Here is a 16,369-nt window from a genome sequence, read left to right on the forward strand (position 1 = left end):
TTTCTGGAGTTCGGTGTTTTCTTCATATTTGTATGTTTTCATGTCTGTTCTAGTTTTAATTGTGACCCTTCCCCTCCTGTAGCCTCTTGACTACGGTTATTCATCTCCTCAGCATGGAGTCTTCTCTGTAGGATTGCCTTACTGCTCATATAATTAGAAATTTCACTTTCATCATAGAAAGATTTTCTTTTGCCTTTTTTATGAAGGATAATTTTGGTGGGTGTAGTAATTTGGGTTGGAAGACATGGTCTTTTAGAATTTTAAATACTTTATTTCAAGCTCTTCTGGCTTTTAGTTTCAATTGAAAATCCTTTGTAATGTAGTGAGATTTCCCTTGCAGCTTTTAGGACTATTTATTTTCAGTGTTGAGAGGTTTTTTAAAAATATTTTTTATTTTATTTTATTTTATTTATTTGAGAGAGAAAGTGGCAGAGAGAATGGGTATGCCAGAACCTCCAGTTGCTGCAAATAAAATCTAGACATGTGTGCCACCTCGTGCCTCTGGCTTACATGGGTCCTGGGGAATCAAACCTGTGTCCTTTGGCTTTGCAGGCAAGCACTTTATGTGTAATGTGATTCAGGGAATTGCTTCCTTGGTCCTGTCTGATGGGTGTTCTGTGCACCTCTTGTACTTTGATGGGCTGCTCCCTCTTTTGTAAGGTTAGGGAAATTTTCTTCAATAATTTTGTTGAAGATGTATTCTATGCCTTTGGACTGTATTTTTTTCCTTTATTATATTCCCATAATCCAAATATTCTGTCTTTTTAAGGTATCCCATATTTCCCTCATATTCTGCTCACTCATTTTTTTTTTTTGAACTTGTCATTATTTTTGGAGTACCAGTCTATTTCCTCTGTCTTGTCCTCAAGTTCTGGTAATCTATCCTCTGCATGGTTTATTCTGTTGGTGAGGCTTTCTTGGGAGCCTTTAAAAGTTGTTTCTTTGTTGTTGTCCATAATATTGCTCTTCAGCATCACCTTCTTTGTTGAATTCCAATTTCATTCCTTGACTTGACTCACTTGTTACTTCTTGAAATTTGTTCCTGCATTTGATTATGTCCTTATTGAGTTTACTCTTCTGACCATTGAGTTCATTTTTTTGTCTATTCTACCTCATTTCATTTATTTGTCTATCCAGCTCTTTTTAATTCTCCTTGCTTTTATTGAGGCATGTATCAAACTCTTTTCATTGATTTGCTTCAATTTCCTTCAGTCATGTTTTGAGTTCATCTTTGAATTCTCTTTGTTAATTTTCTTTATTTAGCTATGCTTTAAATTCCTTTGTGAGTTGTTCTTGTCAATTCTCTTCTATTTCATCCAGTCACTTGTCCAAGACCACATCATAATTATTTAGTATGCTTATCATAGGTTCATTTTGGGATGCTATGGCTGGAATTTCATCTAAGATTGCAATGGAGGCTTTCATTTCAAAATTAAAAATGGATTTCATTTTGGGACTACACATTCTTGGTGGGATTTCTTGGCTTGGTGTCTTGTGTTGTTTTGTAGTGTGGTTTGCCCATCCTAAGGTAGTTCTCTGGTTTTGCTAAGAATGTAGCAATGTTAGCTCTTATGGAAGCTGCATGGAGTGCCCTGGTCAGCCTTGATCAAGATGAGAGTGGATGGTGGTTAGTGATGGGTGTGTTTGAGTCATAGCAAGGTCTTCCTTATATGTGCAGTCTCTTGGGTATTTGGGGCAAGACCCTGGGAGATCTGGCCAATCAATGATCAAGCAGGGCCCTGTTGTCCCAGTGCTACTAACTTCCTGGTCCTCGGTGGTGGGATTAGCTATAGCTGCTGATGGCAGGTAAACCAGGGGAAGGAAGGTCCCACTATTGGGGATGGGCCTTAATCACAATGGTTGTGGGGCCCACCCATCACTCAGTTGTGAGGCTGGCAGAGAGCACTTCAGGTATGTTCTGGATGTTGCAGTTGTGGTGCTGGCCCAGGTGCATTGAGGAATTAGCCTCCTCACTTTATGAAAGACACAGCTGTATCTCACAATGTTCATGGAATTTACTTGAGGTCACGTACATAGTTAGGCAAGTAGGACAGGCTGGACTCAAACCCTGGCCTTTGGACTCCAATCTCTATCTCTTCCTTCTTGCTTCCTGACAGTACAGATGCAGAGGAGTAATGAGGGCAATTTAGATGAACAAAGGTGGAAGGAAAGTAGAAAAAGATAAAAAGCAAGAGATGCAGAGATGGCTAAGTAGAGGAAATTAGAGAAAATAATCTAAGAGCAACTTTGCTAAGACATAGTATCACAGACTTGGTAATTGATAAGGTAAAGAATTTGACTGGGGAAGCTGGGAAGTCCAGGGACACAGTGATGGTGTCAGGTAAGGGTCAGTGTGCTGTTTAATGACTTGGGAAAAGATGAAAGGGCCAAAAAGAAAGAACAAGGGGTGGATTTGCTCTTAAAGTGACTATTTTTGCAATAATTAGCCCAACCCTGTAAAGACACTTATACCCATGCAAGAGATCTGTTTGTGTGACCTAATCATCTTTCATGAGGTGCCACTTTCTTAAAGAATCACATCAAGAATTCAGTTTCCAACATATGAATGAAGAGAACATGTACAAACCGTAGGAGAAGTCATGATAATATCTACATGCATGGACACCATATATTCATGCATGGTATTTCATTATTAAGTACATATTTTTACATGTTTGCATAAAGCAAAGAGTGGAAATGAAATTGAAATGCAAAAAGTTGATCATAAACTAAGAAAATTAGTCAGCCTCACTATGAATGCCATAATATGAGATCTAGTTCTAAAAAGTGTTTTTTTTTTCTTTTTCTTTTTTCTTTTTTTTTTTGCGTGTGGAGATCAAAAACATAAACTTTAAGGTCTAATAGCTAGCATTAAATTGCAGTATTTATTATCTGAGTCAGTGTGAATGAGGACCATCACTTTTCTGTGTTTCTGTTGTCTCCATGAATGCAGTGAGGACAGCAAGCTACATTGCAGCACTGTAATGAGATCTGAACAAGTCATGTGAGATAGCTCCACAAGTTTTAAAATATGGAGGAGTAGCAAGCACCAAAACACTGTGACTACCAGGGAAATAGCAAGACAGAGGATTTCAATTAAATACAAGAAAGCACTTACTCAAAGAGAAAAATATTCCAGTGCAGAAATAGGGCTCCTTACAGCTCAGTGAGCCCCTGGCTGGGTGATCTGACCAGAGGCTATGTGGTAAAGCAAACATCTGCTCAGAAGGAAAGGCACTTCATACCTTTTGCTATTTTTATTTTTACTTATTTATTTGACAGAGAAAGTGGCAGGGAGAAAGAGAAAAAGAGAGAAAGAGAATGGGCATGCCACGGCCTCCAGTCACTGCAAACAAACCCCAGACACAAGTGCCACTTCATGCATCTGGCTTATGTGGGTCCTGAAGAATCAAACTGATGTCCTTTGGCTTTGCAGGCAAATGACTTAACCACAAAGCCATCTCTCCAGCCCCATCATGTTATTTTTGATATTACTGCTGAGCCCAGGGTCTGTGCTCAGTATTTGGCTTTAGGATGGCTTTGTGGGTATATGTGGCAATCTCAACACACAATATTTTCCTTCCCCACCCTTAAGATTGCTATAAAGAGTTTATGTTCATGAGCAGGCCTCATGCAAACCCAAATATCTAGTTACCCAGAGACGTGGGCACAAGTGAACAAGACAGCATGGAGGTGACCCTTTCCTGTCTTCTAGGAGAACATAAAGAGCAGGAGAGTTTTTTATCTGTCTCTGTTGCCAAGGTTGGTTGGTTTCTAGGTGAATTCCAAAAAGGGCTTTGGCACTATTGGTGGCTACAGTATTTCTGAATTGGGTTCACTGCTGAGTCCAATACCACAAGGAATGAGATTCTGCTCCCCATTTCCTAGAATCTACATGATGAAACACAATGGGAAAGAAAAAGAAAATCCAGAAAGTAAAAATCCTTCTCTTCTCCTTTACTGGAGGCATAGCTTCGGTATTTCTTCAGATGATGACCAGGGACTATCTAGGCCTTAACCAATGAAGAAGAGCATCTGATATGGATCCAATGGACCAGGCTTCTCCCTAGGTTTCTCTTTTCTGATAAACTTATCTAAAATGAGTTCTTTTCACAATGACGGCCACAGTAGAGCTCTTTCCTGTTAGTCGTGGTAAGTCAAAACCTACTTCAAAGAACATAATCTCACCACTCTGAGGGGCTTCAAAAAGACATGGGTATTGTGTGTGTGTTTAGATGTTTGAAAACAAAAAAAGAAAGAAAACCTCAAATTACTGAACTAGAAGTAATCATTTTGTGTGGGTCTGTATTCTACTTGGGTTTAGTCTTTCATAAAGAAACAATGGACAATTCCACTTTACATCCCTTATGCATTAAGTGAAAAAAACTTGAAATGCCTAAAAGAATTTTTATATCCCCTCCTTGGAATCAGTACTAAAAGCTGGTAAACTATAATCCAATTTTCATAAAATCCCAAGGCACCCTAGTAGAGCACCTTGGACTTAGATGAATGTGCAGGTCGTTTCATGAGTAGCTGATAGCATCAGGCCACCTCAGAATGTCCCAGCTCCTTTCCTTCTTCTTTGCTTTGTACAATTATGTAAAATGTTTAACTGGCAAGGAGGAAAACATGATCTAACAATCTTCCCATGACCCTAGAAACAGGCACACTTGATGGTTGAGGACAAAATAGGAAGAAAAGAATGAGAGGGATGTTACCATAGTGGCTGGAAACTCAGATCTGCACTCAAAAGAAGGGTAAATCTCTCTTACTTTCTCTCTCTCACTTTCCCTCTTTCTCCCCCCCCCCCTCTTTTTCTCCATGAAGTCCCTGGCCAGGAACTAAACCATCCCATACAGAGGCTGCACAGAAGAGTTTTAGGAATAACCAATGATACATTCCAGCCTGGAACTTTTGGTTTTGTCCATTCATTTATTCCACAAATGTTTGTTGATGCTTCCAAGTGGTTTGTTAACTCATTTTTTCATTGCCCTCTCCTAACTAATTCCTGTAAAAAAAAAAAAATATATATATATATATATATGCATACATTCATATGATGTCTTGTTTTCCAGTTCTATGAGTTAGGACAAAGAAAAGAGTGAAGGTGAAAAGGGAGCTAAGAAATATATAAGTAAATTATTATTAATTAGAGGTAGCAATATTAACCTATTCTAAATATTGGAATAATTGAACTGGAATAGTAAGGAGATTATCTTGCAAAAATATGACATATAAGGTCAACCTCCAAAAAGGTGCTGAAAATTGTTATGACACAAAGGCCATGACTGTGAGTGGTTGGAGAGAAGAGCAAAAGGTCCTTGTGTGTGACAAGTATGAGAATGCAAGGAACCAGGTGCTTAGGCGACTTCCACAGACCAACAGTTGCTTCTGGGGAGTGGCGTGCTTTCTAAAGTGGTTTATTAGTAATGATAGGCCAACTCTTTTCTGTGCATAAAACTTCAAGTGATCTACCCAGAGGCTGCAAAGTTACAAAGATTCAACTTCAAGTTTTTACTCCAGAGTCTGGGCCCTTTACACTATGCCACCGCTCCACCTCAGGGAAAGAAAAACTTCCATGAAACATGGAAATGAGGTTGGCAAGGAAAACTCTGGATAATGGGAAGTATGGTGGAAAGAGAATGGAGAATGAAAGAGGAGAAACTGGCAAAGATGGGAGGCTTTGCTACATACCTCTACTGACCTCCATAAATTCTTCTTAAAATACCTCCAAATCATTATGAATTAAGAAATCATTGGGCTGGAGAGATGGCTTAGCGGTTAAGCGCTTGCCTGTGAAGCCTAAGGACCCCGGTTCGAGGCTTGGTTCCCCAGGTCCCACGTTAACCAGATGCACAAGGGGGCGCATGCATCTGGAGTTCGTTTGCAGAGGCTGGAAGCCCTGGCGTGCCCATTCTCTCTCTTCCTCTATCTGTCTTTCTCTGTGTCTGTCGCTCTTAAATAAATAAATAAATAAATAAAGAAAGAAAATTAAAAAAAAAAAGAAATCATTAAGGAAAGAAATGATAAGCAAAAATCCACATCTTATTGATTTCCAAAAACTACATTCATTGTATATTTTGTGTTCTAAAATATAACTTTTGTTATACATATCTTCTTTCAAACTCTACAAAACATATAGTGGTTTTATTAAGGGAAAACAGCTTCAGTAGCTGGGAATCAAATGATTTTGAGGACTGTTAGAGTTAATTGCCAAGAAACATTCAAATATCCACCATCAAATGTAGAACACATATTCCTAATATGCACTTCACCATCTACACATTCTAGTTATGTGACTCTAGATTCCCCTTCACACACGCACGCACACACACACACACACACACACACACATGCGTGCCTCACATAATTGCACACTGGTGTAGTAAATGGACTGTCCCCCAAGATCCTTCTTGCCCCCCTTTTAGTATCACCTGATGGCTCAGCAAAAGCATTTTGCAAAAAAGATGTTGTCAATGAGGCACTGACCTCTCTCAGTCTCTAGCTTATCAAGCAAACCTAGCTCTTTTCTCCAACCCTTATATATATTCATATCACAACCATGTATCTCCTTTGAGGTAGCAATTATACCCACCCTGGGAGGTGAGTTAAAAGGAGTCCTGTTCCTTGGCTAAAACGTTCTTGACCACTTAACATGAGTCTACAGCACACACCGGCTGCTTTTCTGTACTTTTGTTCCTTTGCATGGCAGCCAAAGCTGCATGTCCTTCAGTCATAGTGTTCCTCCTATCTGGCTCATGCTGGAGCCATTAAGGACCAGGCTGTGTACCTTAGGTAAGATTAACAGCAGAACTGTGGGACCTTGTGATGTCGAGGTTTTTTGGGTTCATGAGACCCCAACTCACTTCAAATATTTCATTTAAGATAATATTCCTGGTGTCTATGATAAGAAACCATATAGAAAAACTAAAGAACTTTTCTTAAAGATTATATAAACCAAAAAATGTTTTAGATTCCTCAAAATTAACTAGAGAAATGTGAGATACGTTGACATATAAATGGTCATCACTGGTGAGATTGAACACTGCCCCCAGGTAGCTGCTACGGGCCCACATCTGGCCAGTGGTGCAGTAGTTCATCATCTTCCCTTCCATCAGCACCAGGTCCTTGGGATACTTAGAGGTCCTCATGTAGACCTTATGGGTTAGGGGCTGACTGTTGCAAGTCTGACCCCGGAAGTACACTTTGGAATATACAAAGTACATCCCAGTGTCATTGATCACCAGGCCACCCTTATTATACTTCACTCCAGAGATCAGAACAATTCCATAGGTGTCTTCCCATTGCAGAGGCATGGACCTTGAGTTGGGCTTGCCTGAAATAAACCAGACAAGAACTTTCAGTCATAAAATCTTATGCATCTGACAAGGTAAGTTTCCAAGACAAAACTATGGAACACTCCCCTCCTTAACAAATGTTTTATCCAGAATTACATAGCTGTCACACAATTGGCTGAGGGGCGAGAACTTGATCCATCATTTGGTTCCTTCCACACCTTTGTCAAGCCATCTGTCTCAATTTTATCATCCACATGAATTGGACAATAATTATGTACCTCCACTGACTGAGGACAGTTACAAGGTAACTTCAGCTCTCTGGAACTGTTTTATGTTCTGCCGTGCCAGCACTGCTTGTTCCAGAGATCCCTCCACAAGGGAGACATCCAATCCAAGGAATTCTAAAGGTCTAAAGCTCAGCCAGATCACTGGATTTTCTTCCCTCACTTTTCAGTTACACCATGGATTCCTCAGCCCCTGAATTGGAGCTAAAATTCTCTTTCTTTTTTATCTATCTGCACAGCATTATACATATATACACATACCAAATATTGCTGAACTTTTTCTAAGGTCTAAGTAATTACTAAGTAATTACAGAAGTCATGGGACATCTTTTCTGGAGCTGTTTATCTACTTTGTAGATATCTACAGTTCATAATGGACATGCCCATGCCATGTCATACTAAACCACTTCACTCTTCAATTGTAGACCACAAAGACAGGGCTGAGTGCATCCTTTTTCTCAGAATAACTCAGCATTCACCTTCTTAGGTCTCCTCTGAGACCTGTGTTGCAAGTTCCCTGAGGGTATTTGGAAAGATTAAAAAGAGTGAACTCTTTAAGGGCAAGGTCAGGTCATATACAGCTCTCTAATTCCAATTTAGAATTTGCACGGTGGGATGCGGGGGAGGTGGATGGGGAGTAATAGCTCATACCTCTTGCTAGAAAGATATAAGTGTCCTAAGATTTAAAATAAAAGTCCTCAGAAAGTCACATCTCCCTTGGAGCATGAAATAAAAACCAGTCATTCCACCTTTCCCAAAAGCCTTTTGTCCCCAACTGCACCTTCCAGAAACAGACCTGTTAAATGTGCCACCCTTCTTGGTGACTTTTTTTCAGAAGGTGGAGCAGGGTGGCCTGTATAATAGAGAGATAAAAAACATGTGAAAACAATCATTATAGATGCCAACTATTATTTTGGTGGGGTTCTAAATTCTACCATTTAAATAAAAGATTTTTAAAAGCATACGTGGTAATATTCTAGTATATGCTCATCAAACAAGCCAAAACTGTAACACTCACAGAAGTCTATTTCAAAAAAGGGTCAAGAAAAGATAAATGAAAATATGTCTTTAAATGTTACAATAAAAATAATATGGTTACAGTAAAAATAATATCATTCCAGTTGGTTTGTTTAGAACTTGCCTCAACCTTTTCAGGTAGAGATTATGCACTAGTTATGGTTGTCAAAATGAGATGAGAAGTTAGATGATTTATGTCAGGGATGGAATGGACCCCACACCCCAGTTTCCTAACTTTAAATCCAGGGTCTGTTCACTCTGGCTCTGCTGCCCAACAGAGTATGAAGCTTGCTGATTAGTCTCCTGGCTACCCAGTCTTTTCCCAATGGTATTTTACATTAATTATTCTAAGGTCTCAAAGACTTCCTATTAATGAGGCCTCAAACCCTTTCAATGGCTCCTCATGGAAAATATAGTTAGAGGTGAGTTTACTCTGTCACATGGCCTCAGCCTCATTCCCTCTACTCACACCAAACACTGGCTGGCAACAGGAGTTCTATGACCTTAACATGGCCCTTCTCCCTACCCCTGCCCTTTGGGTGCTCTACCTTCTACATGGAATGCTCTCCCAGTGAGAGCTCTCTGGAAAATCCCAACCAGTCCTCTAAGGACCTTTTGAAACTGCTTTTTCTTTGTGAAACTCTTCCAAGCCTTTTGTCAAAGGCAATTTTCCATTTTTGAAACCTAAGATCCTTCTGTTTTCACCTCTCTTGATAGTTCTGACTCTCCTTTTCTGAGATAACTGTAAATATTACCTTATTTCCCAACCACCAGTGCAAATGGCAAATTCCTTACTACATTTGAACTCCTGAGAGTATGTAGCCCCATTTCTCACATACAGCATGCCATAGGATGTGCTTTCCAAATAAGTTGAAGGTATTAAAATTGACAATATTTCTCAAAATAGACACCATTTCTCTAACTTCACCTAAGATAGAAAGCTATTACTTAGTTCATGAACTCAGCTATGTCATTAAAGAGGGTTAGAGGAACATGCTTATCCAGTTCAGACTTGTGATTAGCCTGTGAAACACTCATAGCATATGAAAATAGCTCAGTGTGCTAAGAATATTATCTTGCAATCTTGTCCTCTCCAGCCACCCAAGACAACCCACCTCGAAGGAAGAGTGAGTGAACAGGAAAGGTAAAGCTAAGTCTCCTCTACATTCCTACACCACAAATCACCTGAGCAGCTGACCTGGCATTTTGCCAGGTACCAACAGGAAGTGAAACAGAGAACCACATGCATCTTTATAACCCTTACAGAGCCTCATATAATGTTATTCTCATAAAGATACTCTTATAAATTTCTGCTGAACAAACACTAGAGTTATCCTAGACACTGTAGAGGATTTTTTTTTTTTTCCTGTTCAAAGATCACTGCATGTGCCATTTGCAGTGTGGAATGCTCTCTGTGACTTATATATACAACTCTTCATTTGGGGGCTCCTGGTTTCTCAAGGTGCCAGCAAGAAAAAGCCTTAGAAGGGACTTCCCAGACAACTTCACTCTCGTTACCCTACATACAGTCTGGAATGACATTGTCTTGCTTTGTGTCCCTCCTTCACTATCCTAAAAGCTCTACCACAGCAGACCTCTGTCTCTCATTCTCAGCCACTCAGCCACTCATCCACTACCCAACACCGAGCCTTAGTCATGGCAGCATCCTAGGAATATTTGTAGATAAACAAAATTAACTAACTGTGCAAAATTGAAGTAAAAAAAAGAGAAGTAAATAATCTATGATAGTATCTCCCCGAGGGGAGGAGAATCACTATTATATGTATATATAAAATATTTTAGTAACTCTCTAAGAACAAAAAATTATGCATAGGTCATAGTCAGTATTAAAGTAAATGGAGTCTTTGGTAGCTTGTCTTTCTATCTAAGGCATCGAGGGAACAATCCCCCTAACACGAAATGTCTTTGAACATGGTATTCAGTGGCTGCACATTATGCTTCCTTTGTCTATGCTACAGTGTATTAAACTCATCTTTTCTGAAGCATTGAGATTTCTTCTGAATTTTTGGGAATGGCTTGATAGGAAAGTGATGTACATCACTTTACTGTTTAGTGATGGGATTGTAAGAGAAACTAACAAATTCAAACCCTTCACCTATATTGTTTGATGGTCCAGAGCAGTTCCCATGCATAATGGCTGAAACTGATGCCTAAGTGGGTCTTTTGCTCTTCCATTGTTGGCAATTTTTATGTTTTAAGTCATTTTGAACTTGAAGGGTGAAAGCAGTCATCTTTTTTCTTTACACTGGTACCCTTCATCCTAAGGTTGCTGTTTGGATCCACATATGATGGTTCACCAATCTCTAGCGCATCTGTGATGATCCAGAGAGGATGACTACATACATAAATAGGGAGACCTGACTCATTTGTTCATTTGACTTGTAATCATCAAAACAGGCTCCCCCCAGTGGAAGATGAGTAATTGGACACCTGCTTCAATGGCTATATTTTATTGATTTTTCAAGATGATTTTTACCTTAGAAGTCCGAAAATGGGGCTGGAGAGATGGCTTAGTGGTTAAGTGCTTGCCTGTGAAGCCTAAAGACCCCGGTTTGAGGCTTGATTCCCCAGGACCCACGTTAGCCAGATGCACAAGGGGCACGAGTCTGGAGTTGGTTTACAGTGGCTGGAAGCCCTGGTGCGCCCATTTTCTCTCTCTCTGTCTTTTTCTCTCTCTGTGTCTGTCGCTCTCAAATAAATAAATAAAACTTATTTATTTATTTGAGAGCGACAATTTATTTATTTGAGAGCGACAGACACAGAGAGAGAAAGACAGAGGGAGAGAGAGAGAATGGGCGCGCCAGGGCTTCCAGCCTCTGCAAACGAACTCCAGACGCGTGCGCCCCCTTGTGCATCTGGCTAACGTGGGACCTGGGGAACCGAGCCTTGTCCTTAGGCTTCACAGGCAAGCGTTTAACCACTAAGCCATCTCTCCAGCCCAACAAATTTTTTTTTTAAAAGAAGTCCTAAGATGTTTCATTTTTCTAACAAATTCTTCTACCCTGTATGAGTTCTCTCACAGTGACTTAGACTTAGAGCTGAGGTCCAGAGTCCCTCCCCCCAGTGATGGATCCTGATACAGCCTCTGTTCCCAGGCAGAAGCTGACCTGGCTACTTGCTGAGGTGGGAGGCAGCTTCCCCTAACAGACAGCCACTGCTGCCTGTTGCCTTCTGCTTTCTTCCAAGTTTCTAAGGTTAAGATTTAACTACCCTGCTTTGCATCTATTTCTCATTTCATTCCACGGTCAACACAGAGAGATGGGAGTTTATTTCATGGGTCACCAACCCATGCACTGCAAAGCCCTGTCGGTGACAAGCCATCAGATTTCTCTAGTCCTAAGTGCACACCTAGTGAGCTCTCGGCTCTGCAACTAATTTGTCTGGTATTTTATATTTCTTCCAAAAACTGAGGTGGTGGCACCAGATAAGCTACAGGCTCCCTTCCAACTCAATTCAAGTCTAAAACTTCAATGAATCTTACTTCAAAACTAATAAAAATATTCTAACCTCAATATGTTCACAGCATCTAAAACTATGATCTGAAGTTCCATGTCTAACTTGTTTATTTTCCTTCTGTCCTGTAGTTAAACTATAGGATTGTTTTATTTATCATCAAAGGCAGCTCAAGTCCTCTACAGATGAATCTGTGGGGAACAGCTAACGTCTTCCTCAAGCTTCCCAATAGTTTCAGAAGAAATATACTACTGTGGACAGTGGGTTACCCACTTCTTAAAAGCTTAGTTTTATCCTACAAAATATTTTTAAAATAAATTTTAACTCTTTAAATTCCTAAGTAATCACTTTGAGGGAGTTTTCAAAAGGAGAGGACTTTGCCCAGAATTTTTGTATCTACCTTCACTCTCCTTGTGCCCCTAGAAGTAACAGCAGTCTGTGTGCTGGAACCAGACTATATGAGGAAGAGGCCAGGCTTGGAGCCTGCTGCCTGAAGTCAGGGCTGTACGTGTGTCTATTTCCAAAACCAAGGGGAAAGTTATGGGAATTATAAGCAGTGCTCAACTACAATGATACTGAATAATTTATGTCACTTAATATTTGAAAGCAGGGCATGGGATCATATCAATAAGAGAAAGATTTAAAGCTACTCTGGATTTCTTGTGTAGTAGCCCTAAGCCCATGAATGGGACAGATTTTCAAATATCCCACCCACTTCCTTCCATCAGAGAATTAGCTCTGGGAAATAAATGCACACTATGGAACCACTTACCTATTAGCTTCGCCACCGAAGAAGAATGCTCTTGACTGGTGGACTAGTGAAAGAAAAATAGTTATATAATAAATGTGGACTTATGCAAAAGAAGCAGTCATGTCAAATAAACTGTCCCCTGGAAAGAGAATTCAAATGCCTTAAATCCTTGCCTAACTTAGACTTTAGCCACACAATTGTGGTTGGGAATAATAACAATTTAAAGTGTTTTCAAGGAGATTGAGTTTAACCATTTTAATAAATACACTTCAAAGCAAGACTCTTTTCATTCCTTAAGTCACTAGATAGAAGGCAGGAAGGAGCTCAGCAGACTGACTTGACCACTGAGAAAGGAAGAACTGTTTGCTTCTGATATGCTACAAGATGAAAAATACCCTCTTTACTCGTTTATTTTTCTGCTTCCTTTTCTCTGTCTTTAGAATGGTGTGACTAGAACAACTTACTTCTAAGATAGGTGAGGGAAAAGGTCTGAAAAGATCTTTGCAAGAAAGGCAGCGGTCCACATGGGCCACAGCAGTCCCCAACCCCTCTGCAATGGAGCCATCCTGCACCAGTGACTCCAGAGTCCTGCAGTGCATCTGCCAGACTTACCTCACGGAGTTCTGCCAACTCCTTCTGCAGGTGGAAGAGCTGATACATTCCCAGTCCCAATCCAGCCAGGGCAACCAGAACCATGAAAAACGTCATCAAGAGCCATAGGTCTGAGTTGCAGTCCCTTCTCTTCTTTAGAGGGAGTGGTGGCCGTGGTAGCAGCGTTGGTAGTGCAGGAGGTGGCATAGGTGGAGGTGGGGGTGGCCTTCTTTGACCAGGTCCAGCAGGCTCCAAAGGTGAACAGGGGAAAACTGGCCTTGGAGGGTCCCAAGGGGAAGTGGCATTGCGGTTCACCCAGTAGACTTGGGGACACGGGCAATTCAAGGGCTGCTGCATGGCAACCGGTAGTTGACTGGGGACAGCCCCAGGAAAGAACTTTGCTTCTTTCAATTCAGTAGAGGCTAAAGCCTCAAGGACCTGATGCCTGTTGCTGACTGCTCTGGAGAAGGGAAGCCACAGCCACCTTTATAGAGTTTCCACAGCCAAGGGAACCACCTCTGTCTTGTGTTCTCTCTTCTTGCTTCTCAGTGAGACACCCACTCACTTAACATCTAAAGCTATAAAGCCTGAAGAAACTCACAAGCAACCCCCCTGAAAGTTTCCGCCCACAAACTTCTGATGAAAAGCCTTCGAAGCTCCAGTGGTTGTTGCTGTGCACCCTGGGAAGGCTAGCAGTGCTAAGGCTGGGCTCGCCTGCCTGAAGCCCTGCACAACAGGCCAGTGTTGGATAAAGCCCTGAGAGCATTACCTACGTTTTCAGCTTCAGAGAGCAATCAGTGGGATATGTTCATATTTAGGCACCATAGGGTGAGACCACAGAGTCACTCTCAAAGAAGCCACTTCCACATCTTAGCTTGTGAGGAATGTATGTCTTGACAGGAGGACAATTTCACTTTGGCTTTTAGGCTTGCTCTTTTTCATAATCAAATACAAGTTACCTTGATCTTGAAAAGCATGCATGATTTCATAACTTATGGGCTGGAATCCTGCCTCATGCAGTTTAGAGATGTGGTCAGTTGTCCCCCATAAATACATGCATGCTGAATGCTTAGTCTTCAGCCCTGGGGATGGCAATGGGAAGGTGGAGCCTTGCTGAAGGAGTTGTGTTATTGGGGGTGGGCTTAGGAGTATTACAGCCAGCTTTCTCTTGATGTAGTTCAGCTTACTCTCCTACTACTGTTTCTTACCTGCTGCGGCAGAGGTGATGACCAGCCTCTGCTCACATTATGTTTTCGCCTGCCATCATGAAGCTTTCCCTGAGACTATAAGCCAAAATAAAAACTTTCCTCCTATCACCTGCTTTCGGTTGGATGCTTTGTCCCAGCAGCAAGAAGGTAACTTGTGAGATTACATTAGAAGTTGCGAATCACTGGGCCATATGCCTTGTAGAACTCACAAAGCTGCTTTGTTTGCATCACAGCATGTTTTACTTTTGTGCCATCTTCTACAACTGTAACAGAAGCTGGAGCAATGACTTAGCAGCAACGCCAAAGAACCCACATTCTATTCCCAGTACCCACATAAAGCCAGATGTACATGGTGCTGCATGAATCTGAAGTTTGTTTAAAGTGGCTAGAAGCTTGCCCATTCTCTCTCTCTCTCTCTCTCTCTCTCAAATAAATAAATCAATAAAATATTTAAAATTTAAATTGAAATAGTATACATTAAAATTAAATACTTGTGTTCTGTTTGGAAGCATTAGAATATTGGAAAGCCCTCCAAACCAGTCATCTTTCCCCACAAATGAGAGGCAAGTGTTCCAGGCTCCTGAGCCTGCACCCCAGCATTGTGTCTCACACTCCATCTCCCCTGGGAAGGGGCCCTCCTGTCCCCACAGGCATTTCTGCTTGCAGTCCCTGTCATGGGCACCAGATGAAACTCAAGATGAAGACCAGTTAAGATGAATTTTTCATAAGCAATAAATATTTTAGAATAAGTATATACTAAATATTGCACACTACATACTAAGAAGTATTTGTTGTGAATTCAAATTAACTGTGTATCTTATCTCTCTGTTTCTCACTACAGCTGTCTACTTTATCTTAACTTCACCCTTCACTCTGGCCACACATCGCATTTACATCCTATAACTTCCAAGAACTCAGCTTTGATACCCATCATTCTTCCATATAAACCTCAATATATTTCTGTTTTCTGCTTTACTGAAGAGCTCTGCTTTTCAAACTTTACTGGTTTTTATATCATCCTCTGTTATTTCCGAACCTATCATCCTACCTGTTACCTGTCCCAAAACAACACCAAATGTGTTATCTTGGCCACAGCCTCTCCTCCCCACTTCCATTGCCAGTATGTTCTGTGCCTCTTGAGAACTCTCTCTGGTGGCAACCTCACCACCGCTCTTTTTCTCTGCTCTGGTACTTCACTGCTCATCTAGCACCACAGATTTCACCAAAGGCATGTTTCTTATCCCCACCTCCACCCCACAGCTGTCATCCCTATTCCATATTATTACTAGTCCCTTCTTGCTTTTCTATCTCACTCCTATAGACGCAGCTTTCTTCAATAACAATCACTCTATATTTCCTCATCTCCCTCTACCTTGCTTCTTTTGTTTTATTCTGTGGTACAGAAAACAGAAGACCATGCCCACCCCAACCCACACTGTCCTCCAATCACAGGGAGAGTCTGTGCTGAAAGAAACAAGATAGCAACTGATGGACACCAGCATTAGGTTTGGTAATGCCACCTGGCATCACACATTGCAAGATCAAGGACAAATAAACATCTCCATAAGAAATCACATTGGGAGTAACAAAACCTTATTGATTAAGAGAAGTGATCATTCAAAGTAGATCTCAGCTCTGTGATGACTGAAGAAAGAACATAATGAAAGATCCAACAGTCCAGCAGCCCCCACATGTGGCAAGCTCATGCTGAGTTCTCTCAGTCTCTTTCTACCCTTCTGATCTGTA

General features: G+C 40.9%; 1 protein-coding gene across 1 annotated transcript; it reads right to left on the minus strand.

The window, feature by feature from the left end:
• Positions 1 to 6,941: 6,941 nt before the first annotated feature.
• On the minus strand, positions 6,942 to 13,772 carry Faslg (Fas ligand). Its single transcript, XM_004658884.2, has 4 exons — positions 13,437 to 13,772; positions 12,846 to 12,888; positions 8,379 to 8,435; positions 6,942 to 7,336 (listed from the first exon to the last, which is right to left on the minus strand). Exons 1-4 carry the CDS (start codon positions 13,770 to 13,772, stop codon positions 6,942 to 6,944), a joined length of 831 nt encoding a protein of 276 aa, XP_004658941.2.
• Between the last annotated feature and the right edge of the window lie 2,597 nt (positions 13,773 to 16,369).

This window comes from Jaculus jaculus, chromosome 1 (assembly GCF_020740685.1).
Source record: "Jaculus jaculus isolate mJacJac1 chromosome 1, mJacJac1.mat.Y.cur, whole genome shotgun sequence".
Classification (NCBI taxonomy): Eukaryota; Metazoa; Chordata; class Mammalia; order Rodentia; family Dipodidae; genus Jaculus; species Jaculus jaculus.